This window comes from Castor canadensis, chromosome 8, assembly GCF_047511655.1.
Source record: "Castor canadensis chromosome 8, mCasCan1.hap1v2, whole genome shotgun sequence".
Classification (NCBI taxonomy): domain Eukaryota; kingdom Metazoa; phylum Chordata; class Mammalia; order Rodentia; family Castoridae; genus Castor; species Castor canadensis.
In genome coordinates, this window is record NC_133393.1 from 25,680,244 (window position 1) to 25,707,550 (window position 27,307).

A 27,307-nucleotide genomic window follows, 5' to 3' on the forward strand; every position below is an offset into this window, starting at 1 on the left:
ACCCAGATATGAAGCCACACAACTATAACCAACTTGTCTTTGACAAAGGAGCTAAAAATATATGATGGAGAAAAAGCAGCCTCTTCAACAAAAACTGCTGGGAAAACTGGTTAGCAGTCTGCAAAAAACTGAAACTAGATCCATGTATATCGCCCTATACCAAGATTAACTCAAAATGGATCAAGGATCTTAATATCAGACCCCAAACTCTAAAGTTGATACAGGAAAGAGTAGGAAATACTCTGGAGTTAGTAGGTATAGGTAAGAACTTTCTCAACGAAACCCCAGCAGTTCAGCAACTAAGAGATAGCATAGATAAATGGGACCTCATAAAGCTAAAAAGCTTCTATTCATCAAAAGAAATGGTCTCTAAACTGAAGAGAACACACATAGAGTGGGAGAAAATATTTGCCAACTATACATCAAAGGACTGATAACCAGAATATATAGGGAACTTAAAAAACTAAATTCTCCCAAAACTAATGAACCAATAAAGAAATGGGCAAGTGAACTAAACAGAACTTTCTCAAAAGAAGAAATTCAAATGGCCAAAAAACACATGAAAAAATGCTCACCATCTCTAGCAATAAAGGAAATGCAAATTAAAACCACACTAAGATTCCACCTCACCCCTGTTAGAATAGCCATCATCAGCAACACCACCAACAATAGGTGTTGGCGAGGATGTGGGGAAAAAGGAACCCTCTTACACTGTTGGTGGGAATGTAAACTAGTACAACCACTCTGGAAAAAAATTTGGAGGCTACTTAAAAAGCTAGACATTGGTCTACCATTTGATCCAGCAATACCACTCTTGGGGATATACCCAAAAGACTGTGACACAGGTTACTCCAGAGGCACCGCACACCCATGTTTATTGCGGCACTATTCACAATAGCCAAGTTATGGAAACAGCCAAGATGCCCCACCACTGATGAATGGATTAAGAAAATGTGGTATTTATACACAATGGAATTTTATGCAGCCATGAAGAAGAATGAAATGTTATTATTCACTGGTAAATGGATGGAATTGGAGAACATCATTCTGAGTGAGGTCAGCCTGGCCCAAAAGACCAAAAATCGTATGTTCTCCCTCATATGTGGACATTAGATCAAGGGCAAACACAACAATGGGATTGGACTTTGAGCACATGATAAAAGCAAGAGCACACAAGGGAGGGGTGAAGATAGGCAAGACACCTAAAAAACTAGCTAGCATTTGTTGCCCTTAACGCAGAGAAACTAAAGCAGATACCTTAAAAGCAACTGAGGCCAATAGGAAAAGGGGACCAGGAACTAGAGAAAAGGTTAGATCAAAAAGAATTAACCTAGAAGGTAACACACACGCACAGGAAATCAATGTGTGTCAATGCCCTGTATAGCTATCCTATCTCAACCAGCAAAAACCCTTGTTCCTTCCTATTATTGCTTATACTCTCTCTACAACAAAATTAGAAATAAGGGCAAAATAGTTTCTGCTGGGTATTAGGGGGTGGGGCGGAGAGGGAGGGGGTGGAGTGGGTGGTAAGGGAGGGGGTGGGGGCAGGGGGGAGAAATGACCCAAGCCTTGTATGCACATATGAATAATAAAAGAAAAAAAGGAAAAAAAAAAAAGAAAGAGTGGTGGAGCGGTTAGACTGATTAAAGCACAATGTATTTACAGGTAAAATACCAAGGCAAACCCCACTGAACAGACACTTAAACAACGAAGGATAGAATGTAAAACAGATCATGACAAGGGCAGGGTACTAGTGGGAGGGGGAGAGTAATGGAGAGGTTAAGAAGGGTGAATAAGGTTAATGTATTTTCTTATACATGTATGAACAGGGAACATTAAAACTTGTCAAAGTCATTTTGAAAAGTGGGGGAAGAGGGAGTAGAATGAAGGGGATGAACCAAACCAGAGTATAATATATGTATAAATGGAAATGTTACAACAAAACCCCATGTGTAACTATATTTTAATAAAAACATTTTATTTATTTATTTTTATGTTTTTTTGGTACTGGGATTTGAACCCAGGGCTTACACCTTGAGCCACTTCACTAGCCCTTTTTTGTGATGGGTTTTTTTTTTGAGATGGAGTCTGGTGAACCATTTTCCTGGGCTAGCTTCGAACCATGATCCTCTTGATCTCTGCCTCTTGAGTAGGTAGGATTACAGGCGTAAGCCACTGGCACCTGGCACAAATAAAAACATTTTAAAAAGAAGAAAAAAAAAATGGAATTCACTTTTAGAAACCCTGATTGCACTTAACTCAAAATCTTATCAGTATGGTTTATGGATTCAATTTCAATCTACTTTCTTTTATGAAGTCTAACAAATCTTCAAATGTGCATCTTATAATGTGCCTTTTTTTCAGTCATTAGTACATAAATAAACTGGTAAGTTCTAGACTTTTGGGATCCAATATTTGACAAAAAAAACAGTGGGCATTATTTTAAAAGTGCCATCCATTAGCCAAACTGAAGCATGCACTAATTTTTCTGGATTAGACTTAGTGGTAAATATAAAAATCCATCTTCTTCAACAGTTAAATACATAACCAAGAATAGTTCAACATTTAATAGAGGAACCTCTGTATCAGTAGGTATTTTTGGTTCAAAAGGTTGCTGAGCTTGTCGAATTATTTTGATTCTCTCAGGAAGGGCAGTTTTTAAAGATAATTGTTATATGCATGAAGGGTAAAAGTAGTGTTATTACATAACTTGGCAACTATCTTGCATCTCATGGAAAATCCCTTCCTTAGAATTTGGCTTGTTACCCATCTTAAATAGCCTCCTCACCCCCCCCACCCCCCAGAACTGTGGTTTTCAGGACTTTGGCTTTTAAGATTTCAACACTTGGGGTTGGGATTTAAATCTTTTGAAATTGTGTGTTTTTTTTTCTGGGGGGGTGGATTTTGATATTTAGGACTTTTAGACTGTAGGAATTTGGATCTTCTAGGATTTCAGCATTCACGATTATGGCATTCAATACTGTGTCTTTAATTTTAATGAAGTCCAATTTATCAGTTTTTCTTGCAAGGATAGTGATTTTATGTTGCGCCTAAAAAGTCATTATCAAATCCAAGGTTATCAACATATTCTCATTGTCGTCTTCTAGTTTTATAGTTTTGTGCTGTACATTTAGCTCTATGATCCATTTTGAGTTAATTTTTGTCAAGATATAAGGCTGTGTCTAGATTTTTTTTTTCATATGGATGTCCCAATTTTTTCCAGCTCCAGCAGTTGGAAAGACTACCTGTTCTCTATTGAATTGTCCTTGCTCCTTTGTCAAAGATCATTTGACTATGCTTTTGTGGGTGTGTTTCTGGGATATTTTCATCTATTTGTCTATTATTTTGCCAATACTTGAATGTCTTGACTACTGTAGCTTTACAGCAAGCCTTGAAGTAGGGAGTGTAAGTTCTCTGACTTGGTTCTTCTTCAGAATTGTGTTGGCACTTCTGTGTCTGGTATTTCCATATAAATTTTAGAATACATTTGTTATTGTCTACAAAGTAACTTGCTGGGATTTTGACTGTATAATAATAATTGTCATGTGAATGTTTTCTTTTTGTTTCTTATTTAAAATGTATGTCCTAAATCAGGTAAAATATAATCTGGAATTAAATATTAGTTTTACAATAAGAAAAAGAAAATTTACATCTATAGTGGTTTTCTCTTACACACTTTCCCCCGTGTCACTTGTTAAAGAAACTGGATCATTTAACCTGGCAAATTTTTCACAAGTTGGGATTAGTTGATTGTATCCTTATGTTGTGGTTAACATATGCCTCCAGTTCCTACTGTTCTTTGCAAACTGCTAAGTTAAGGTTCAATTATTGACTTGAGCACTTTATACCTGATGTTGTGCACTTTGTGAATGAACACAAAAAAAAAAGAATTCCTTTTTTTTTGGTGGTACTGGGGTTTGAACTCAGGGCCTCATGATGGCTAGGCAGGAACTCTACAACTTGAACCACTACACCAGCCTTTGTGATTTTTTTTTGAGGTAGGATCCCATAAACTATTTACCCAGGCCTGGCTTTGAACTGTGATCTTCCTGAGTAGCTAGGATTACAGGCCTGAGTCACTGGCCTGACAACTTTTTATTTAACAAAGTCAGCATCTATTGATAATCACTGCCTAGATCCATGATAGTGTTTCTTTTGATAATGTCCACATATCCATTTTCTAGAGCTTCCTGTTCTTGTTTCATTGATACTCTCCTTTTAAAATTTCTGTATACACTAAAAACATTCTTATTCTCTCTATCCTAAATAATCTTTGCTTCCTCCATGTTGGTATTTTTCATTTCTTAGCTCTGGTATCTATTTTTGTGTTATAAATTTTCCTTCTGTGTTTAGAATATATTCTGCTGATGGTTAAGTTAAACAGAAACCAAAATGCTGATTGCCATGGGTGGGATTTATTGGCTTTCAGAATGTCAGATGATCTGGTATCCTATTTTTGGGGGGCTGGTTAGTCATATTCTTCCCAAGGTTTTAGAAATCTCCTACCTAGAGGGTAGAGGCCTGCCTACCGGCCAGCATTCTATGAATTAAAGGATAAGGGAAGTCTGATTATAATCCCAAAAGACACAATCTCTAATGCCAAATTCCTGAATGTTGAAATCCCAAAAGAACAATTCCACTGGATAACCAGATAGTATATAAGGGAAAGGATGTAAAGTGTAATAAGACACTTAAAAGTGTCAACATTTGTAAACTGGTGAATTAGTGAAATTAGATATTGGACATCAACAGTTGCTAACATGGCAAAAGGAGAGAAAAACCAAGTATGATGTGATTTCCTAAGAAAGGAGGACACAAAATCACCTATACTGTTGTTGAAGGGATTGAACTTGTGTTTGATCAAGCCTCTGGATCCAATTCACAATTTTGGGGAAATACAGAGGACAAAGAAGCATGCTGAATTAAACTATAAATATATAACCATCAGTATCTAGATGGCAGGAAAGTCTTCATAAACAAGTTTTTCTAAATAAAAACTATAAGGAAAAGAATGGAGAGGAAAAGTATAGACCATGTGATTAAGCTATTAAAAAAAAGGTAGTAAATACTACAAAAGTAAAGTTACTTGGGAGAATCTATGAGATGTCTTTGATTGGGACATGATACGTGTTTGGCAACATTGTAGTTTTAAAACCTGGGTAATATAATAATTCGTTAAGCAATATTTTTGTTTTGCATAGTTTTTGTATTTGTTTTAGTTTACAACAGAAGTATATTTCTGACAGAACTGAAAGAACATTAAAGAACAGCACTTTATGATGTTTATTTAATTAGGTTTTAGAGATAGACACTGAATTATTATGGGGACAATGACTCAGATTCCCTGATATCCAGAACTTGTCTCTTCTATTTTGCTAATGTATTATGATTATTCCCAAAGTATTGATTACTACTTTTCAAGGTGCCTCCACATCCATTCTTATTTGATACAACTATGTGAGGTAGACAAAACCAAAATCATTATTTATTATTGTCTGGATTAAGAATCTAAATACTCATTTTTACGAGTTTTTTTCCAGTGCTGGGGATTAAATCTAGGGCTTTCTGCTAAGTGCTCTACTGCTATACCCCAGCCCTATTTTTTTTTTTTTTTAACCAGTTTTGAAAGTGCTGAATGAACTTAAGTTTCAGGGAATGATAAAGACGGTTTGTATGGATATTGGAAGACCTCATTTTCTTGATTCAGTTCGGATGACTTAGGTTTGTTCTTGTTCCTTTTAGTTTTGAAAGGGTACAAATATTAAATTTTGTATTGTTCAGAGATATTTGAAAAAGCCATTACATCCTGGGGATTTGGTTTCTTTTCATCTTTGGTATAGTAAATCCACTACTGCACAGATTAATAACTATAACGTGTATATACATCTAAAATGTGTTAAGTGTTATGTATAACACATATTTAATCATGATATATTATGAAACATGAAAAAGAACAGTTTTGAAAGCAGAAAGAGGTCTGTGATACTTAGAGTTACAACTTTTTTTAATGTGAGCCTTTTTTTTGGGGGGGTGGGCATGTTTTGGGATAGAGTCTCATTATGGTGCCATGTGAAATCACAGCACACTCAGGACAAACTAGGCCAAGAATCAGATTAAGTGTCCAAGAGCCAGTGAGCTCAACCATCAGAAGTGACACTTATCAGAGGAGCTAAAGTGGATGAGCTAAAGATGCAAAGGGTCCAGGTGTGGGGAGAAGGAAGAGGGGGAATGGAAATATGTGGTGAACTGCACTGTACGCATGTAAGGAATTATCACAATGAAATCCCCTTGCATTATTTTATGATAAAAACTTTTAAAAAAGGAAAATGTTTTGGCTAGGGTAAAAAAGGGTCCAGGTCTGCACGAACTGTACTTTTAGGCATGTATCTGTTGGCTGTCACAGTTGACCCAAGTAGGAACTATCTCCCGAAATAAATGGCCAAAGAATAACCCAAGAACATTAAGTTACTTGCCCACAGTTTAGTATTTTCTATGCAAATAATTTACTGACATATGAAGGAGTCAGTGGAGAGACAGTCAGGGATAAAGGCAAAATATATGGTGGATTATTACATCAATGGTTCCCAGGGAACCAATAAACCTCCTACTATTCATGCCTTTCTACAGCTCTTTCACACTGGATCTAGCAATGGCCATGTGCCTTACTTTGGCCAGGAGGACCTTAGGTTCTTGGGTTTTCTAGACCAGCTACTAGCTAAATGCAGTGGTGACTACAGCTGATTCTATATGGAGCAGAATCCCTTTCAGAATTCTGAATGCAGATTGTTGTTTTAAGCCTTGTTAAGATTTTTATGCAGCAACAGGTAAGTGCAACACAGGATTTATAATAGAAACGGAAGAAAGAGAACCACATTCTAGGAATAGTGAATTTTGTTTGTATACGAGTAACCTGATTAGCTGGCAGCCAGCAAAAAGGTCTGAAAATGCTTTCCTTGAGTAGGCTCTCTAGGGATATCAGAAAACATTTCAGTTGTTTACCGATTCTCAAGAAAATTTTGAGAGTTTACCTACAGAGCATTCTTATGTATTATCTGAAAGTGTGCTTTCATTAGCACCTTCAGCCTTGGTAGTTCAGATTTGCAACACATCCCTTATTAGAATTATACACTTTTTTTCTTTTTCCCAGAATTTTATAGAATACAACTCTGAGGAAAAGACCAACTCTGACCAGGTCTGGAGGATATGAACACTCTTCCTTCTCCATGCTTTCCCCCTCATTTAAACATGGCTGTAGTAGCATCAGCATTCTGTCCAGCCTTTAGTCAATAGTCAGTAGTTGGTATTTAGGGCTACCTAAGTATGGAATGAGCTAAGAAGTCTCAGGACCTAAAAAACTCTGGAGTTTCAGTCCCAAACACAGCACTGCACTGAGGAAGGAGGGTGACTGGGCACTGGAATCATGGCCCTGAAAGGGTGGCTGCTTAATGGGAGCAAGTGGCCTATGGAAATTGGGATCTCCCTACATGTAGGAGCACAAAGATGTAAGGACAAAGGAGAGGTTTGGGTAGTGACCAAGAAATGCAAATAGAAATGAAGGACAATGGAATTATGAGTTGAAATGCCCACAGATTAGACTCACACAAAGTCAAACAGAATTAAGGTTTATTTATCTGGAAGATGGGGTGAACCCATCCCTGGTGACTGCAGCCTGAAGCTGCACTTTCTCCGTAGGAAGATGGGCTGGATTTGGCAGGGGCTCTGGTGGTTTGGAATCTGGGTAGATGAGCAGAATCACAGCAGGAGAATTAGTTTCCTAAGATTGTGGTGCCCACTAACCAACCAGACTCACCTGTGTACCCACTTCAATTCTATACCCCCACCGTCCTGTTCCCTGCCTGTTTTTCCCTACCACCTCTCACCTGTCTGGTTACCCAGCTGGGCCTCAGGCCGATCCCCCCAGAGTAGATGCTTGGGATCATTGAGAAATCGCTGGCTGCGTCGGCACGTTAGGCAGGTCTGTACTGTCCAGCGCTGTCCCCTGCGGCCTGGAGTAAAAGTGGGAAAAAGGAAGAGTATTCAGGCTTCTGAGAAGAAAAGGTCTTTTGTACTGGTTTTGCTTTCACATTTTTCATTAGGAATCATACCCTTAACCCCACTTGGAATACAAATTTCGTGATGTCAGCCTCCTGCATAAACTCTTTCAATTTTTTGCAATTCTTTAAGATAAACTCCAAACTCCTTAACAAGACTCTTCACGATCTGGCCTGTTTCCCCTCTCCAGCCTCACTTCTTTCCCGAGTCTGTCTACTTCAAACTCTAGGCTTCTGAACGCTTATTTCCTGATGGCACCACAAGTTCTCCGTCTGGAAATCATCACCTCGGCCGAGAATTTCTCTCTCTTCAGTTTGTTTACCACAAACCTCACCACAGCTGGCATGAGTAACATTCTACTGTTCCAATTAAAGCATTCTTTCTACACTATCTTAATTGTTTTTATTTTCGTCTGTCCCATCAGTCTGTAATTTCAATGAAATTACATTTCATCAATGAGAACGATGAGTCCAGCACCGACACATTCTAAAAAATACTTCCTGAGTGAATGGACGAATGGGGATGGAACTCTCTTATCTATTATGCACAGGCGAGGATGCCTCTAAGGCAACATCATTTTTCTGTTGCCCAGGTAGGGAAAAAAAGTCCTCGGCTTGTCTACGTAGTGTTAGAAACTTAAGCCAGAGCTGAAGAAGACTGGTTCCGGCATATCCGAAGCCTCCATGCGTCTAACGGGAGAAGGAGCTGTCGGGCCGCCCTGCCCTGCCCTGCCCTCCCCCTTCCGCCCTCCCCTGGCGCTCAGCCATCAGCCCAGCTCCGCAGCAGCACTCACGTCTCTGGCGCTGGGTACAGGTGAGGCCCGGGACCAGCAGGGAGGAGCAGCCGCGACACAGGGTCCTTTTCACCGAGGGGTCCCTGGGGGCGGAGGGCAAAGGCGGTCGGGCGCCCGCGCTCCCTCGCCCGTCCCTCCCCGGTCCCGCCCGCCGCCGCCGAGCCCCGCGCCGTCTCACCGCCGCAGGACGAGCCGCTTCGCGATGGTCTTCTCCGTGTGGCAGTAAAACCTCGCCAGCGCCTGGTTCTCGGGGTCCTGCGCAAGGACACAGTGGGCGGCCTAGGGACGCGAGCGGTCACACCGCGGCCGGCTGCACTGGGCTCCCTTCCCCACGAGACCCTTTGGGACTCACCTGGTACAGGAAGCTGAGCCTCTGGAAGGCCTCACGGTCCTTTACCTGCCCCGCCATCTGCGCAGCTCGAGCGCCGCACGTAGGCCCTGCTCCGCCGTCCTCGCAAGGCCTCCTGGGAAGTGTAGTGCCTGAGCCGAGGCCCCACAAGCACCTGTTTGTAAATCCATCTCCCACGACAATCCAAGCCCTGGGTCCCTTTGTTTTGGATTCCTTCCAGTCTTCTTCAAATCCTTGATCACTAGAAAGGATACTGGAGCAGGAGAGGATCTTAAAACTGCTAAACATTTCAAGGGCAGCAGTCTGATCTCTTCATGTAGACTGGTGGTTGGTGAGATGATTGGCTGCAATGTACACAAAACCACCCACCCTACTCTCCTGAAGCCAAAGGCAGGTGCCTGTAAGATCTATAGGGCGAAGGAAGAGTGGATGCATTTAAAACAAGGCACTGATGCCTGTGGGAGTGAACGCGGAAAGGATCACAAGGGAGGAAATGATATGATATGTATCTTATTTGTTCTGTCTGGCCCTCTGCATTTATCTGATTCCCAGTTAATGACCAACAGTGCCAGAGGTCAGAAACAGGGATGCAGGTTGAGGGTGTGTGTGTGTGTGTGTGTGTGTGACAGTGCTCCCCTTTCAACTTGTGACAGTGCTCCCCTTTCAACTTGTGTGTGTGTGTGACAGTGCTCCCCTTTCAACTTGTGACAGTGCTCCCCTTTCAACTTGTGTGTGTGTGTGTGTGACAGTGCTCCCCTTTCAACTTGTGTGTGACAGTGCTCCCCTTTCAACTTGTGTGTGTGTGTGTGTGTGTGTGTGACAGCTCTCCCCTCTCTGACCCTCTGCCAGGCTGGGCAGAGAACTCAGAGGAAGGACAATTAGCTGAAACTTCCTTAGAGTGGAGTTTCACAAGGGTTCTCAGACTCAAATGATGAGAGTGTGCTTAAAACGTAGATTCCAGGTCCACCCAGACCTCTATGAAACACTGAGCTAAGATCAAGGAATATATATTTTTCACATGCAGTGTTCCTTACACATCAACATAAGGTTATCACCAAATTACCACACAACACAGAGATTACTTCAGTGGATCCTTTGTTCCATATTATTTTTACCAATCAAAGTATCTTGCCACAAAGAACCACAGTCAAGGCACAAAGGTAAGAGGAGGAGAGTGGACAAAATCCTTTTGAGGTGGTAGGAGGAACTGATGCCCTCGATAAACTGCAGTTTCTTGTCTCAGTCTTCTGTGACGATTACCCAAGCAGCAGATGATCCAAGTTGTTTTTGTTTGGTTTGGCATGCATTGCTTTACCTTTTTGACAACATATATACCCTATAGGTTGTTTATTTTGGCCTAACATTAAAATGATTTACATTCTCTGTAAAGGGGAATGGTGAAGGTTGAAGGATGGTGACAGAACGAGCAAAAGGCTAATGTGAACACTAGGTTCTGGGCCAGATGTACACAGGCAAAAGGAAGTTTCCTCTCTGGCCCTTCCCTACACATACCACCTTCTTCCACCCTGTCCTTAGGGTGAGAAAGACTCATTACCTTCCTTCCTTTCTGGATTAGACACCTGAGCCACACAATAAGGTTGACAACCTGGGAGTAGCTACTTAGTGACATTCTTTAAGGCCAGGGCTTTGGATAGACGTACCTTCTCTTTCCTCTAATACCTGACTTTTCTCTGGAGTTCTCTTGGGAAAACAGTGGAAAGGTAGATGTGTCTTGCAGGATTTCCTCACCTCACCTCTGGAGAAGAGGCATGTGAGCAACTTCCTGAAGACAACCAACATTAAGAGGCAGGCAAGAAGCCAGCTTTGCTGAAGGCTGAAGTAGGGACCAGGGTTTTCCTTTCTTCCCACCCTCTCTCTACCCCCATGTTCCTACCTCTGGCCAATCCTACTCACAATGGCAACCTTACCCTAGGAACTAAAGAAACTTCCACCCCCTTCATTAGTTTCTTGGATAATGTTCCTTTAGCCACCTTCCCTGATCCTCCTTCTAACCTTTTTGATGCCCAATCTCTGTCCTCAGAAAAACTCCTCAACTTCTAGACCCTTGATAGCAACTGTCAGTCATCATTTTTCAGCCTAGATTCCTATGATCTTCCTCAAGGAACAAGACTATTCTGGGTCAGAGAAGCCCCTAAAGGCTTCTGTTTCCTCCAGTTTGAGCAAGCGAGACCCTCTCCTAGACTTTGTATTTCTGGAAAAGCCTCATCATCCTTCCCAACTTGTCCTTGTGCAATAAAACACCTGATGGACATCAGGGAGACAATTCCCTGGGTACCAGCTCCCTACCCCAATGGGGAGGGAGACACAGCTGTGCCGTCATGCAGCCCAATCCTACCTACTCCTCCACACGAACCATCCTAGAGACCAGTGTCTCCAAGATGACTCGGACTGGAACCAGGCAGACACCAAGACATTCCAGCAGGACACAGGAAGGAAGGCCCACAGCTCTTGACCCTGCCTCACCTCAATTAAACCCATGTGCCAACCTGTCACTCCCAATCTGTTGGGGGCCTGATGGTAAGTGGTGCAGCATTCTTCCGACCAGCCCGGATGCCTGGGTAGAAGAGGGGCCAAAGTTTCTCAGTAAAAGTATCAGTGAAGGTGTAGATATGCGAGCGGTCTGTGACGTTGTAAAAAGATAGCGTGCCAGCTTCATAGTCTAAGAATATGCCCACCCGCTTGGGCTTCACCTTGATGTGCAAAGGGGTAAAAGGTGTGGTGGTGGCTGCATACTTGTCCCCATTCCACAGCCTCACCCGCCAGTAGCCAGTCTCTGGGAGTGGAGTCAGCTCGCCTTTTCGGCTCACGGAGTCCCGGCACACACCCACTGCCCAGTGGGTCTTGTCTCCCACCTCCACCTCCCAGTAGTGTCGACCTGAGGTGAAACCTTCAGTAGCCAGGACACAAGGGTAGAAGGTGAAACGCCGGGGTGTGTCGGGGAGATCGCGGAGCCTTGTCTCCACAAACTTGACACTCTTGCGATCTTCTGACAGGACTAGGTTAGGATGAGCTGTCTCAGGGTCCAGGGTCACATCCGCTGGCGGGAGAAGCCAGAGTGGGGAGCTAGATGAGGATGGGAATAGCTAAACACCCCTGCCTCACTTTGTACACAGCCTGGCTCCTTAAAGGTCCCCAGGACACCATGAGTTGGCAACCTTCTCCATTCACGGTACTTTGTAGGGGAGGGGAGAAAAGCATGGCTACACTTCTCCCCTTATCTCTTGACTCTTTGGGGCTAGTAGTGTTGCTTCCTGCAATATCCTCCCATCTGAAACCAGTATTTACCTCACCATATGGAGAAGTGCCAAGCAGCTGGTTTGGGGGCCAGAAACAATAGAAAGTGGAGCAGTCTAGAGCAAGTCAGCTTTATGGTCTAGGGGCAGGGTGATCATGTCTGCTCTCCTGAAATGGTCCTGGTTCATGACTAGTTCCCAACTGAGATGGTAAATTATATGGTCACTTACCTGATGACTTATGTAAATTCTTTAACCTTTCTGGGTTCCTATTTAGAAAGGTGTGAACCTAATTTAGAATAGATGACACCTAAGGCTTCTTCTCACTGGGAGTTCTCTGACTCAGGGTGAGACTGAAAGCAAGGTAAAGGGGCAAGGATAAGTATGGGCCTGAAAAACTGGAGTTTATAGGTAGAATCTAAAGACTTTCTTCTCTCTGGCAATTAATATGTTAGTTTCCTTTAGGGAGCAACTCACCAATTAGTTGTTTAAGAATTTTCCTTAGGGCAAAGTACTGTCGGGGAAAATTGCTGAAGTTCTTTTCCAGCTCTATAGATACTGAAGTCACTTCCATGGTCTTCACCTTCTCACATCTGGGAAGGACAGGGAGATAGGAGAAGAAAGGGTAGGGTCAGGGGAAGCTCCAGCCAAGTAATTTTCAGATGTTGCCACCTTTAAGAAGAAACTAAAATTCCTCATCTTTCCACTTTCTCTTTCTTCCCTGGACAGAGCCTTATCTTGAGATTGAGCCTTAGAACTTTCTGGGGATATTCTTGTATTTCATGCAGATGGATAATCACCTCCTTGCTCTCCCAACCCCTTCTTTCTGCAATCTTGTTTGGACACAGTTCCATCCAGAGGCATAATAGACTCTGGCTGTACATTACCATTTTCCCTTGTCAACCAAATCCTCATGTTCAAAGAAGAAAAGGCAGGGATTATTACTCCTAATGATTTGTTATCTACCTAACTTTGATGGATGCAATGAATCTTTCTCGAACCATATCCTCCCCAGACACTACATGACTTTCCCATCCTCACCCAACTTACTACTGGACCCCATAATTCTCTCTAAGCCCAAGCCAAACTGACTCAAAAAAATACAAGAATCACTTACTTTTCCAGGGTACTTTTTACATCCTATAGGGAATGAGAAAAGAAAGCAAGGTTGGTCCTGGTATTCAAAGGTCAAAAAGGCAAAAGTTCTCCCAAAAGTTCTAGATCTATAAAATAGGCTCTGGGCAAACTGAGGGTCACAGTGCAAGGGGAAGAGCTTCAGAGGGAAGTGAATGCATCTCTCCCAATGTAATCTCCACTTTCAACTGCTGGTCATTATGAAGCTTGGTAATTTATATCACTTCCGAATAGTTTCTTGTATGTTTGTCTTTGTTCCTCAAGGACACTGGGAGCACCCTGCAAGGGACGGGGATTGTGTCTGATCCTTGTTTTATCACTCAAGTACCAATTGCACACCTCGGTCTCCTTGAGCATCAGTACAGGTAATTCCACAACTGGTAGCATAGGAAAAATAGTTATGCTTTCCCACTGTGGCTTGGTATACCCTGTCTGGTACTGGCTAATAAACATTAGTAAATGTGTGGCTAGTCCTGATTTGAGAATATTTGGGGTCCAGAATACAAAGAAAGCAAATCTCTGCCCCATGAGGATTTTCAGCTGGATGTGGAAAGCAGAACGCACGGACATGAAAGGACACTGAAATAAATGCCAAGCAGTATATAACATGCAAATAATTGCACAATGACACTTCAGTGACTTAGGGAGGGTTTTTTTTTTTTTGGTGGTGCTGGGATTTGAACTCAGGGCCTTGTGCATGCCAGGCAGGCACTGTACCACTGAGCTACATCTCCAGCCCTACTTCACTGACTTAAATGCTGATAACCTGCTTTCCAAGATAAGAAACATGCTCCCTATAGTCTTGCCAAAACCATGCATCTGCTTAAGAGAGCAGAACTATGGGCTGGAGGCATGGCCCAAGTGGTAGAACACCTGCCTAGCAAACATGAAGCCTTGAGTTTAAATGCCAGTACCACAAAAGAGAGAGAGAGAGAGAGAGAGAGAGAGAGAGAGAGAGAGAGCAAGAACACAAAACCGAGGCACTACTGACATATCAAAAGCAATATATCATTTACACAGAATTTCAAGTATCCTTTAGATAATATTTCTATTCTTTTTAAAAATTTTAAAATTTTTTTATGGAACTGGGGTTTGAACTACTCAGGGCTTCATGCTCACCATGTAAGCTCTCCACAACTTGAGCCACACTGCCAGCTCATTTCTATTCTAGCACTAAAAAAGTAACAATAGCTGCATTTATAAAACTTTTAAAGCATAGTTTTTCACTAAGCAAATCAGACTTCCCTCCTCTCAAAGGAATGAATTTTTGCTTTGGTACAAATTTAAGCACATAATTGTTGACAAGACATAAGAAAGCAAAAGTGATTAGAAGGAGATGGGAGGAATCAGAGGAGCCTTTCTTTAGAAAAAGACCCTTTGTGTATGTCTGGATGAGAGAGCTAGGCTTAGGGAAGTAGAGCAGGAGAGTGAGCACCCTAGGCTGATGGACTGGCCTGTGGAGCTATGCAGGGACAAAGATCGAACCTTAAGCATCTCGAAGCCCGACTGTAAGCACTTGCCCTCCACCTCAGCAGCCAAGTGGGCCAGATCCCGGCGCTTGTCCCCAAGGTGGGCAGCATTTTCTCGAAGTCGCTGTAGAATGTCCTGTTCCTCCTCCTCCAGTCGTGAAAGCAAAACCTGCTGTTCTTCGTCCAGTCGCCTGTGAAGCTCTTCAAATTCTTTTATGATCTGCTGTCGGCGACTCTCCACTAGTCTCTGAGAAAAGAGGGAGAATGCTGTGTTAGCAGGGTGGGGGTCATGAGGGAGCCTCTCTCTGACCCACCAGGTACATGAGCTAACACAGACTTCCATTGTCACTGGACATAGTTTAACAGGACATTCATTTTTCTCTTCACTGAAATCTCCTCCTATAAAGACTAGTGCCATCCCCATTGCCCCACATATGACTTGATAGTGAAGACCACTGGACAGATTAAAACAAAAATCAACGTTGAAAAAGTTTTATTTTCTTCAGTAAATTAACTTCTAAAAAAGGTGTACTTTTATGTTTTAATAAGATACATTCAAGATATAAGGGCTCAATAATGTGATGGCATCTATTATTAAGGATATTAGAGATATTTCTGCTATTCTTAACTCTGAAGTTTAGTTTATACAATCTGTTAAGAAAAAGAAAGTATAAATACTAGAAAGGTAAAGATAAGATTGTCGTCATTTTATGTACGATATTATCCTGGAAAAAAAAAAACCAGAATAACTGGGAAACTGTCAGAATAAGTAAGAGTTTAATGGGCTGATACAAAATATACATTTAGATTTCAGAGCTGAACCTGTTAAATAGTTTCAAGTTACTTCAGAGCATTGGCAGTTCCCATCCAGTAACAGGTTCCAGATGCTTGTTAGTAAATTAGTTGCTTTTAAAAATTGAAACATGCTTTCTCTGCACCAGCACATACACTTGTACCTCTGACATTCTTGAAATTTGGTAATAAACACTAGTCATATCACTTTCTGAGGATTATCAGCACATCCTCTCTTTGGTACCTCTCTGCAACAAGAAGTGATCTCCCCAGTGCAGGAGTCTCCAAGTGCCATGCAACTGGTGGGGAGGCATCAACCCCAGTAGGAGGCAAAATGAGAAGCAGAGACCAGACTCTGGAGAGGAAGTGGGTAGGGATAGAAGGGTAGGACTGAAGATGAAAAGAGTGGTGGGGATGTAAAGTCTGGACAGGGCTTACGAGCCTGGCATTTCTAGGTTTCAAACTGGTTTCCAACATCCACTGACTAGCTTTAGTTCCACAACTATTTGGTGTTTCATCTTCCCCTGCTGTCTTCTCAGGTAGCACTGGAGCAGGATGTTCCCACATTTGCCCTGAAGGACAAATGTGTGTATGTATGTAGCTGAGGATTCATAACAGTGGTAAATAAGAAGCAAAAAGACTTTCATTCTAATGGACGATAATTATTTCTTGAACCAATAATCATTTCTTGTTTTACTTTGTATTCATAGGACAGTTTTTTGTTGTTGTTGTTGTACTGGGGTTTGAACTCAGGGCCTTGTGCTTGCAACTTCTAACACTACCACTCCAACCATGCCTCCAGCCCTTTAATTATTTTTCAGGTAAGCTCTCCTGTTTTCTGCCTGGCTGGCCTGGGCCTTGATTCTCCTACTTTTGCCTTCCTTGTAGCTGGGATGACAGGCACATGTCACCACACCCAACTTGTTTGTTGAGATGGGGTCTCACTAACTTTTTGCCTGGGCTAACCTGGAACCATGATCTGCCAAATCTCTGCTTCCCAGGTAGCTGGGATTATAGGTATAAAAGAACCACTGTGCCGTGGTGATCTCTCCCTCATCTTACAAACAGGAACTTTTTTTTGTGTGCTGTGACAAAGATTTTAGCACTTCTCCAATGTGAGACAATCCTGCATCATTTTCTATGTTCAGCTGTATACTGAAGATGTAGGCCTGGACTTAAATGCCATTTTATAAATAAATACAAAAGAATAATTCTAACATGGTTTAAATATAACTGAATTTTTTAGGAGTGGCCGAACAGAACTTATTAAGATAAAAAATACTTAGAACTTACTAACCAAAAATTTTATTTTGAAAAATCAAGTCACCAAGAGCTAAGCTGCTAGTGGTGTTTGAGTCACATCATAACACGTGTATCTCAGTGTGCACTTGTATTTGTTGCATTCTTGGTGATGTCACATATGGGAGAAAGCCTAAAACTACATTGTAGGGTCTTTAATAGTAGTCATGCCCAACTACCTACACATTAGATTTTATTAAAAATAACCTCTGTGGTGTTACAGTACATTACATTTGGACATAATAGTCTCTGTTTTTAGTGGGACAGGGGCCTGAACTCAGGGCTTTGGGCTTACAAAGCAGGTTCTCTATGTTGAGCCATACCTCCAGTCCTGGGCATGATACACTCTTTAAGATTATGTAGATAAGTTATTTTACCTATATTTTCCGCTTCAGCATAGTTAATTACAACATTTTAATTTGTTTGTTTGCTGTGCTGGGTGGGGATTGAGCCTCCTGTGTGCTAGGCAAATATTCTACTCTGAGGGACATCCCCAACCCCTATAAACTATTTTTTAAAGGAGGAATTGAGTTTGATCCTGGAGGCTGGGATGAGGGACAGGGAGGAGGAAGAATTCAAATGGTCACAAAAAGAATGTTTTGTGTGGTAGTTTCAGAAACCATTGAAATGATAATTTACAACTTAAAAAATGTTTTACCCAAACATTTTAAGCTTTTATTTCCTTTTCCATCAAGAAAGTAATCAACAAGAAGAGTAAAATCAAGTGACTAGGGAAAAAAGTTCCCTTTTTTGTATTTTAAATTTCTCAGGAGCCCTCCAAAAGAACAAAGAATTGTTTTGAACATATACCTTTGTGACAAAAATTAGTGGAAATTTTTAATAGTCCCAATGCTTGCTTTGTTAAAATATGTTAAAATAATATTGCTACTTTCTGTTGAAATATTATAACTTATCATTTGAAAATTAGTGTTTCTACTTTAAAACCCATGTTTAATTTCTGATGATCCGTAAATCTCAATCCCAAATATCCATTATCTTTTCTGGAAGCCTTTAACAAGGTTAGATTTCTATGTTGTCTTCTTAAGAACTTGCAGCTATCCTTTTTTGCCATGACATTATCTACTTTCTTCACCTGACTTTAAGTTCAAGGAGGCCATGGACTGTTTTCGTTCATCATTAATATCCAGTGTCAAACACATGATTTAGTCTATGCCAGGAGCTGAATAAAAATTTACTGACTTCTAGTCAGGTGCCAGAGGCTCATACTATAATCCTAGCTATTTGGGAGGCTGAGATCAGGAGGATTGCAGTTCAAGGCCAGCCCAAACAAATACTTTGGGAGTATTTGTTTGGCCCATCTCCAAAATATCTAGAGCAAAATGAACTGGAGGTATGACTCAAGCAGGAAGAACCTGCTTTGCAAGTGTGATGCCCTGAGTTCAAACCCCAGTACCACCAAAAAAAAAAAAAAGTTACTGATTTGCAAAGGCCAAGCATCCCTGGTTTTGGACTAGACAGATACTCATCCGAGTTCCATTTCTTCCTGTGTAAACTGGGAGTAATAATACCTACCTTATAGAGTATCTAAGTTTACCCCTGTCAAAGACGGCCTCAGGATCTTCTTCTCTTTGTCTTGTAGCTTCTCTATATCCCACCTGTCCCAAGTCTTGCCTGAACTCTTACACCTCCAACCTGGGCAGAATTCCAAGACTCAGTAACAACCTTGTAAATTTGGAATGTCACAGACACCCAATGAATTAATGCACAGGACTCAATTCTAGTTATTATTTTCACCACTACTACTAGTGACATTCATTGTCTAGTACAAGAAAAAACTCTGATACCAAAACACCACACTGTAAATAAGGTAATGCTAAAAAGATGAAAATGTGTATGAGCTGGATGCTAGTGGCGAATTCCTGTAATCCCAGCTACACTTTGGAGGCTGAGATTGGGAGGATCATGGTTCCAGGCCAGCCTGGGCAAAAAAGTTTGTGAGACCCCATATTAATGGAAAAAAGCTAGGTGTGCTGGCTCACGCCTGTCATCCCAGAGATCACAGTCCAGGCTGGCTTGGACAAAAAGCAAGGCTCTATTTCAATTAACCAGAGCAAAAAGTGCTGGAGGATTGGCTCAAGCAGTAGAAAGCCTGCCTCACAAACACAAAGCACTGAGTTCAAACCCTAGTACTGCCAAAAAGAGTATGAAATTTAAGAAAGTTAATTTCTGAAGGGCCAGAAATGCTGCATAGGAAGTGACTTTTGTCCCAGATGACAGATGGATAGGATCCTGTAAGTGAAGGATGGGAAGCAGAAGGATATTCTAGGAATGAACCAATATTATCTAGCTTGCTTGTAATTACTTGAATTATGAGAATGTGATCCTAATGACATGAGGCAATTCTTCTGTGGGTTCTTGGTCAGCTCCTTCTCCCTCCCTTGTGAACCTACCAAATTCTCCTTTCCTCATTCCCTACAAACTCAGGAGTCTTTTTTCCTTCTTTATGGGAAAAAAAAGACAACATTGGGCAAGAACTCCCTCAACTCATGAGAGGTCAAATGTTTGGTCTATCCTTCATCAATTACATCCTTCTCCTCAACATTTAATTCATGACAAATAGTCATGAATTTAAGTATAGTGTTTAATGATAGTCAAGCCCAATAAAATAGCTTAATTTTGAGAGAACAGCATTTTTTTAATGAACCAGAACTGGTAGGTTAATTCCTTCATAGGCAAATAATCCTGTAGAGGAGTGCCAATGGGATCACCTGCTTTTACCTTAAGCTCCCCTGGCTTCTTCTCTTCAGAGGATTTGCAGCGGGTGATTTCCTGCAGCTTCTGTTCCAGGGGCTCTAGGCACTTCTGCAGTTTTTCCTGCATGGTGGGAAAAAGTGGAAGAGGTAACATTTGGGGCTGGCTGGTACATCATTGATCAGAAATTAGCCCTTTTTTTTTTTTAATTACTAATCTTTTTTTCTTGCAATGCTGGGGATCAAACCCAGGGCCTTGCACATACTAGGCAAACATTCTACCAATGAGTTCTGTCCCCAGCTATCCATCTTACCACCTCTTGATCCAACGCCTTTCCTTGCCCATAATTTGAGATGTCAACTCCCTACAGATCCCTCCTCTTGCCATTCCCTTGTTCCCATCAGCTTCTCTGCTCACCCAACTTTCCTCCCACTGAATCTAGTTCTCCAGTTGTCACCAACTCTTGTGTCCTCCATCCCTACTGTTTTTTTGTTTTTGATTTTTCCAAACGGCAGGGTTTATTGTGGAGAAGTGGTCCTGCAGAGAGTTCCCAGCAAGAGAGTTGTGAAGTCCCAGGAAGGTCACTGGGTGGGATAATTCTCAATGTTCCTCTGACCCTCCTGAGATAATGGCTTAAGGGTGGGTCATTCCTTCTAGGTCAGATGGGGAGTTTCTAGTAAATGGCTAAAGGTGGATGTCTATTTTTCTTAAGGGCTGGGTGGAGAGTTTTCAGTAAGTCACCTTTAAGGGAGACCTACCCATTTTCTTATGGACAACTGCCTGTTACTATCAAGACTATTTTGGGGGTGATGGTGGTATGGATCAAACCCAGAGCCTTGTACATGCTAAGCACATGCTCTACCACTGAGCTACATCCCCAGGCCAAAGCTACCTTTTGTACTCTGATATCCTTCTTTATATCTGTCTCTCATCCAGTTTTAACCACTTAAAAGTAAAAAAAAAACTTGATTACTTATACTATAAATTACCTTAGATACTGTTTCAAGATTTGTTAACATAATTAAGCAAAGTACATGATGAAGTGCTAAGAGTAAAATCTCTAGTTTCTATTACTCAAATATTTATCCTGTGTCCAGCAGTCAGTTAAACCAAAGGCCATGTTACCCATTATCTGGTAACATAAAGTGAACAGACTGGTTCACCTTAGTCTGGTGGGTGTCAGTCTAAAGTGTGATGTTACCTATTTCCAGCCAACAGGAAAACAAGGAGCCATCCTGAGCAGGGAGGCAGATTGAAGAAATCAGAGTACTTTTCAGTCCTTCCAAAGTTTGATCTTCTCCATGTGGTTTATCTCATTTATGAAAAATTTGATATATTCCAAGAACACATATATCAATATTCACCCTTAAGATTCAAATGTGTTGCGAAAGTCATAGAAATTTTGGGGTACTCCTCTCCACTACTCCTTCATGTAGAAAACAATTGATTAGATATGCTGTGTACCCACTGTGTATGTAGCTCTGAGAGGAATATAGAGTGAGAATCGGATACAGCCTTTCCTCAGGAGCTTAAAATCCTCTACCCAGGGAGTATGCCTTCCTCTGCTGCTTCTCCCTTGTTCCCCACATTGGCATGTGTCTGGGTGCCCACCTTGTACTCCTGTGTAGCATCATCCAGTGGCACGACGGTGTGGGCCCGGTGAGTATGGGAAATTGCACAGATCAAACATACAGCTTCCTGGTCTTCATAGCAGAAGAGGCTGAGGGCCTCATGGTGCTGGGAGCAGAGGCTCTCATCCCGGATCTTGCGCTTAACGGCCTGGAGCTGCTTGGCAATTTCCACCATACTGCCTAGTTGCCGATTAGGCCGGAGACTGCGGTAGCGGGATGTCTTCCGACAGACAGGACAAGGGAAGTCCCTCTCTAGGTCCTCCCACCAGCGGGTTATGCAAGCTTTGCAGAAGTTATGCCCACACTCGATGATGACAGGCTCTTTTAGATATTCCAGGCACACAGAGCAGCTCGCCTCCACTTGTAAGTTCTCCAGAGCAGCAGCTGTAGAGGCTGCAGAGGCCCCAGCCTCTAATAAACTTGTTTCTGCCATTATTTAACTTGGGGGGTGGGGAAGGAGAAAGAAAAGGGAAAAATATTCATTGGAGGTTTAATTTTTTAAATTCCTGGCCTGACATTCACCTCCATCTTAAGCCGTAACTCCAGAGTTAGCCCTATCTTGGTATTTTCCATCTTCTCTTCCATTAGATTCATCATGCTTCTCCATCTCCCAGCCATCAACCTATCTTTCCTTCTTCAGCACACTGATGAACAACCCCAATCTCTCGTCTCTTGCCTCTGCTCTTTCTTGTTACAAACAGAAGCTTCCTTCCGTTGGTCCAGGCTCATTGTACTTGTATCACAGAACCAGTAGTTCCAGACCATTGTATCCTAGTTTATCATATTTTTCTAATAGATGGAAAAGAAATGTATAAGTGAGAAGTGCCATACAAGCTAAAGTATTAATTAATATTTCTTAAGTTGGGTATGTCTTAAAGTTTAATGTCACTGATGAGTTTATTATTATAGTCTATTGGAGCCTAAGCTTGATTCTGTGCCACTCCTTTCTTTCAAAGAGTAATAAATTGAATTAAGCAAAGGTAACAATCTCTTCTTTGTAGAAAAAAATTGAATTTTTTTTTCTTTTACCAGACTAGCCTAGAGGAAGTCTGCTGTCTTCTTGGACTGAACTTTTTCACATAACATCCCATTTCTATTTGCATGAATTTGAATATTTGGAACAGCTGAAAAGTGATAACAGCATTAACAACTCTACAGAAGAGTATACTACCAAGCCTAGGGCAGTAACTCTTTTTCTTCTTCTTTTTTTTGGGTGGTACTGGGGTACCACCAGCACTCAGAGCCTCACGCTTGCTAGGCAGGCACTCTGCCACTTGAGCTCTTTTTGGTGTTGTGTCTTTTCAAAATAGGTCTCCCCGACTATTTGCCTGGGCTGGCTTCAAACTGTGATCCTCCTGACCTCTGCCTCCTGACCTGATCTCTGCCTCCTGAGAAGCTAGGATTACAGGCGGGAACCACTGGCACCTGGCAACTTCTTCAACAGAGAGCTGACGAATCCATTCTAAATATTCAGCAATGACTGAAATCCTTCACAACAGCTATCAATAACTAATTCCTTGGATGTACTTTGTCGTCACCTCTGGAGAGGTTAGGAATTAAATGAAATAAAGAGGCAATCAGATCTTCCTCAGGCAAAGCCCCAGACTTGGAAATGTGAGATTTCTAAAACAGCTGGTTCTCCACTCCATCCTTAAAACATCAGTACTTTTATACACAAAAAAGCTGATTTCTCTATCCTCATACCTCTTTTTTCCTTCTCTCCAAAGAGACCCAATCAAAAAAAAAAAAAAAAAAAGAAATCTGGTAGGTCTATGCATTGCACAAAGTAGCCATGTAATAACAATAATGGGGATCGAACTCAGGGTCTTGTGCATGCTAGGCAAGTGCTCTACCACCAAACTACAGCCCCTGCCCCTATTCTTGTATATTGATGGTACGTGTGAAAGTGCTTAATTTGAAGTAGGAGCTGGGAACTTATTTGGACCCGAATTTCTTCCTCTTTTATCAGAAGAATTGTTCAGTTGTATGGTATTTTTTCCTCTACCCATTAGAATCCAACTTTGATCAGTGACCCTGCCCTTTTCCGGTCTTCTAGATTGGGCGGCTTCCTCACTTGGATGAGTTGAATCGTATGCACACTTAGGGACTAGGATGGATCTAGACTGGCAAAGAATTGGTGTGAAAAAGAAACGAGGAAAGGCTTAGTGAAGAATGGGGAAGATCTGGAGCTTGAGGGATGGAGGGGAATGGAGAGGACAGCCAGAGTGAGGCCTTGGGAGCCTCTGGGTTGGTCCTTCCTCTCCCTCTATTCCTCCTGGCTCAACAGAAGGACGAACTTCAGGGACGTCCTCATTTTGTTTCTATTACTGTCTGGGTTCCACCTGTGACCCTCTCCTGAGCTTTGATAACTGTCCCACCCCCGTCTCCATCTTCTGCCATATGTGGGGCAGGGGGACTGGCGGGCATGGGGAGAGGAAACGTCGTGGTTGGGGAGAAAGGGATGCGTGTCCAGGTGAGGAAGAGGTGTGACATGAAGGTGGGATGCCTGCCGTTATGACGCAGCCGAGACCCGCGGTGACGGCGTCAGTTTCACCCGGGGAGACAAGCTGCAGCGGGACGGGGGATCGGCGGGGTAGCCAAGCAACGCCGGACGCGCTGACGTCGCCGGGGCGGCAAAACGTCCGCCCGGGCCCAAGGCGGGCGGAGGCAGCTGTGGTTACGTGAGGGGGGCCGGTGACGCAGTCGCCCGGCGCTGGGACGCGGTGAGAGGACCCGGCCACGGGGGCGGGCATCCCGCCCCGGCGCGGCGGCGGGACAGCACCTACCTTCCCGGCTTCGGGTCCGGGAGTGCGGGGCGCGGAGCCGCTGGAGCGCTGCCTCCCTCCTTCCTCCTCCCCTCGCCCCCGCCCCGCGGCTCGACACACAATACTCGCCGGAAGCGGAAGCCGAGCCGAGACTCGTGTCCGTGGAAGCTGAGGTGTCGGCGGGCGGCCGCAGAAGGGCCTAACGGTGGCTGCGGAAGAAGGAGGAGCGCGGCCGGAGGTGAGAACCAGCTGGAGGAGACAAGGGCGAGAAGGGACCCGGAATGGCAGGTGGCTGAGATGCTGGCGTGCAGGTCACCTGAAGAATCCTCCCGAGATAGAGGGCCGCGCATGCGCGTGGTGGAGCGCTGAACCCCATTGCTCACAGGGCGCCGTATCGGCGCCCAGGCTGACGAGGCTGTCCTGTCCAGGTTGCTGGCCCAGGCTGTGGCCAGGCGCTGCTGGTCCCGAGTGGGGCAGGGAGTCGCCGAGGGCGGGCTGAGGGCTTTCGACTACACTTTCCCTCTCTTCGGGTCAGTCCCGGGGAAAAGGGTGGCTATTTGAGGCGGCGACCAATTACGTGGCGGACCCGCGGGTCCCAGCTGCCACGTCACTTCCGACTAGTTGAGGTCTGGCCTTTTCGTACTTAGGGAGTAGCCAGGGTCTCTTCGTGCTAGGCTGCAGGTGCTCCTGCTTGGCGACTTTTATCGAAAGAATCCCCCTCTGTTGGAGGGGGAGCCTCGGGAGCTGGTCCCGCGCACGACCCTGCTGCTCACTTTTGTGTCCTCGGCACCTCAGACGTGGTCAGACCGCGGCAAGCGCTCCGCGACACTCGGTGACTGGGTGGAGCCAGGGCCCGTTCGTTCTTCCCACTCTGGGGGCAGTGACCTAAGTTTCTCTGCAAGAGCTGATGGTGCTTGGGGGTTGCGGGGAGGAGGAGGAATTCACACTTTTGCATTATAGCTCCCTGCTGGAAGCTTCGCAGGTCTGTGACTTTGGAGGAAGGGGGTGAGGTGATGAGGCTGGGGAAGTGGGCTGTAAAGGCGTGATGGGGCTCGGGAGGAGCCAGAAGCTAGAAGACACGGCCCGGAGCAAAGGTAGCTGGCTCCTCCCTTCCTCCCTCCCCTAGCACTTGGCAAGCAGCAGGTTTGAAAGAGATGAGCAAACTCTAGTGTATCCTTCTTGGAGAAGTGGTCCGACTGGTTCCTGGTAAGTTTTGTAATTCATTTTACAAATACCATGCAGTGTTTAACCTCTCTTCCTGGGATTCCAAAACTACTTATTGGAGAAAAACCTGTAGTGTCCGAGGTATAAAGATTAAGAATCACAATGCTAATTACAATAGATGTACTTTAAGACAGTTGTTTTTTTACTGTTTCTTTCCTCTCTCCCTCCCTTCCTCAGGGCCATGGGCTTGAGAGGCACCTTATCACTTAAGCCAAATCCTTAGCCCTTTTTGTTTTAGTTTTTAGACTGCCATCCTCCCTCCCTATCTCCAAAACCTGAGTAGATAGGATTACAGGTTTGAGCCACCTGGACCGGCTCCCATCATCCGTTCCGCTGTCCCTTCTTTTCTTTCCTCTTGAGAAAAATTACATTCAGGAATTTTTTTCCTTTCATTGCTCTTTGGTCATTAGAGAGTTTAGCAACAACACTTGTTACAGTTCACAAACATCTCAATTCTAACATCCTTAATTTGAAAGCCACAACTAGGCAGTTAGCCTCTTTAGGCTTGGCTTTGGAGGGAGAGTGAAATTTGGTTCTGGTTTTGATTTGTTAATTTGTAGCATTTAGGATACTTAAGCACTCCTTCTGGCTTTCTGTTTGTAGATGCCAGGAATGTGATTAAGGAAATTACAGGAGGAGGTGCATTTCTAAGGACTATTAAGAATGTGCAAGGCGAGGGGCCTGGCTCAAGTGGTAGAGTATTTGCCTAGCAAGCAAGCATGAGGCCCTGAGTTCAAATCCCAGTCTCACCAACAAAACAAAACAAAAACCCGTGCTTGCCTGGAGAATAAAAGGTTATTAAGGGGACTTTTATATTGAATATGGGAGGAAAGGGTGGAGATGTTTAGTTAAAACTGTAAAATTATGAAAAGCATGTAGCGTGACATAGAGCATGGTTGGCAAACTTCCTATAAAGAGCCATTGAAGAGTCTTTTTGGCTTTGCAACCCATACTCTGCCTTTATACTGTGAAAACATCATTACATAATCCTAAATGAATGATAATGACTGTTCCAGTAAAACTTATGGATGCCAAAATTGAATTTCATAAAGTTTTCATGTGTCATGAAATATTCTTTGACACCCTCCCCCTGCAAATTGTTTAAAAATGTAAAACATATTGTAAGCACATATGTAAATGTATCCCCTGTACAAGTGTTATATGCAGCTAATAAAAATTTTTTTAATTCAACAACTTAAATAAAATGGACAAACTTCTTTAAAACTTCAAAAAGAAAAGTAAAACACATTCTTAGCTTCCAGGCCATACAAACACTGATAGTGAATCATCGTTTGCTGGCATTCTTCAAAATAGTGAAGTACCCAATAATTTTGAAGAGAGAATAATTGGGGCTAGGGATGTAGCTCAGTGATGGAGCACTTCCCTAGCATATGGAAGGCCCTGCATTCCTCCCCACTGCAAGAAAGAAAAGAATTGGGAAAGAGGATAAACACAGAGCTATGATCCATTAGTTCCATCTTTTTTTTTTTTGACGCTACTGGGGTTTGAACTCGGCCTCAAGCTTGCTAAACAGTGTTTCTACAGCTTGAGCTACACCCCCTTTTTTCTTTGGTCATTTGTCAGAAAGGGTCTCAAGTTTTTCTCTAGGTCAGCCTTGGGTCACAATCCTCCTTCTTGTGGCCTCTTGCATAGCGGGGATCACAGGAATGTGACCATGCCCTGCTTGTTGGTTGAGATGGGGGTCTCAATTAACTTTTTGCCCAGAATGGCCTTGAGCTGCATCCTCCTGGATCTTTGCCTTCTGAGTAGCTGGTATTACAGATGTGAGCCACCACACCCAGCTTCTATCTAATAACTCAAAAATAGAGATTT

At 43.0% G+C, this 27,307-nt stretch overlaps 1 protein-coding gene across 7 annotated transcripts; it reads right to left on the minus strand.

The window, feature by feature from the left end:
* Positions 1-7,601: 7,601 nt before the first annotated feature.
* Positions 7,602-25,460, minus strand: Trim39 (tripartite motif containing 39). 7 transcript variants are annotated; one of them, XM_074082623.1, is made up of 11 exons: positions 24,380-25,460; positions 21,466-22,274; positions 19,882-19,977; positions 15,068-15,298; positions 13,566-13,588; positions 12,926-13,041; positions 12,068-12,252; positions 9,024-9,124; positions 8,846-8,928; positions 7,881-8,006; positions 7,602-7,734 (listed from the first exon to the last, which is right to left on the minus strand). In XM_074082623.1, the coding sequence occupies exons 2-11, from the start codon at positions 21,916-21,918 to the stop codon at positions 7,628-7,630; spliced, it is 1,521 nt and encodes a 506-aa protein (XP_073938724.1). In that variant the 5' UTR covers positions 21,919-22,274; positions 24,380-25,460; the 3' UTR covers positions 7,602-7,627. The 7 variants fall into 7 exon arrangements, 5 of the variants coding, with proteins under 5 accessions (XP_073938724.1, XP_020040848.2, XP_020020704.1 ...); XR_012450696.1 differs by lacking the exons at positions 7,602-7,734; positions 7,881-8,006; positions 8,846-8,928; positions 9,024-9,124 and adding an exon at positions 12,680-12,801 and having other exon boundaries at positions 12,123-12,252; positions 24,272-24,410; XR_012450697.1 differs by lacking the exons at positions 7,602-7,734; positions 7,881-8,006; positions 8,846-8,928; positions 9,024-9,124 and adding an exon at positions 12,680-12,801 and having other exon boundaries at positions 12,163-12,278; positions 24,272-24,410.
* Between the last annotated feature and the right edge of the window lie 1,847 nt (positions 25,461-27,307).

Coding starts and splice junctions, on each gene's coding strand:
- Trim39 (XM_074082623.1), bottom strand. CDS start 21,918: ATGGCAGAAACAAGTTTATTAGAGGCTGGGGCCTCTGCAGCCTCTACA. Junction 9,125..12,067: donor GACACTACTGGGAGGTGGAG/GTGGGAGACAAG, acceptor TCGCGTCCCTAG/GCCGCCCACTGTGTCCTTGC. Junction 7,735..7,880: donor CCAGCTGGGTAACCAGACAG/GTGAGAGGTGGT, acceptor TCATCTACCCAG/ATTCCAAACCACCAGAGCCC.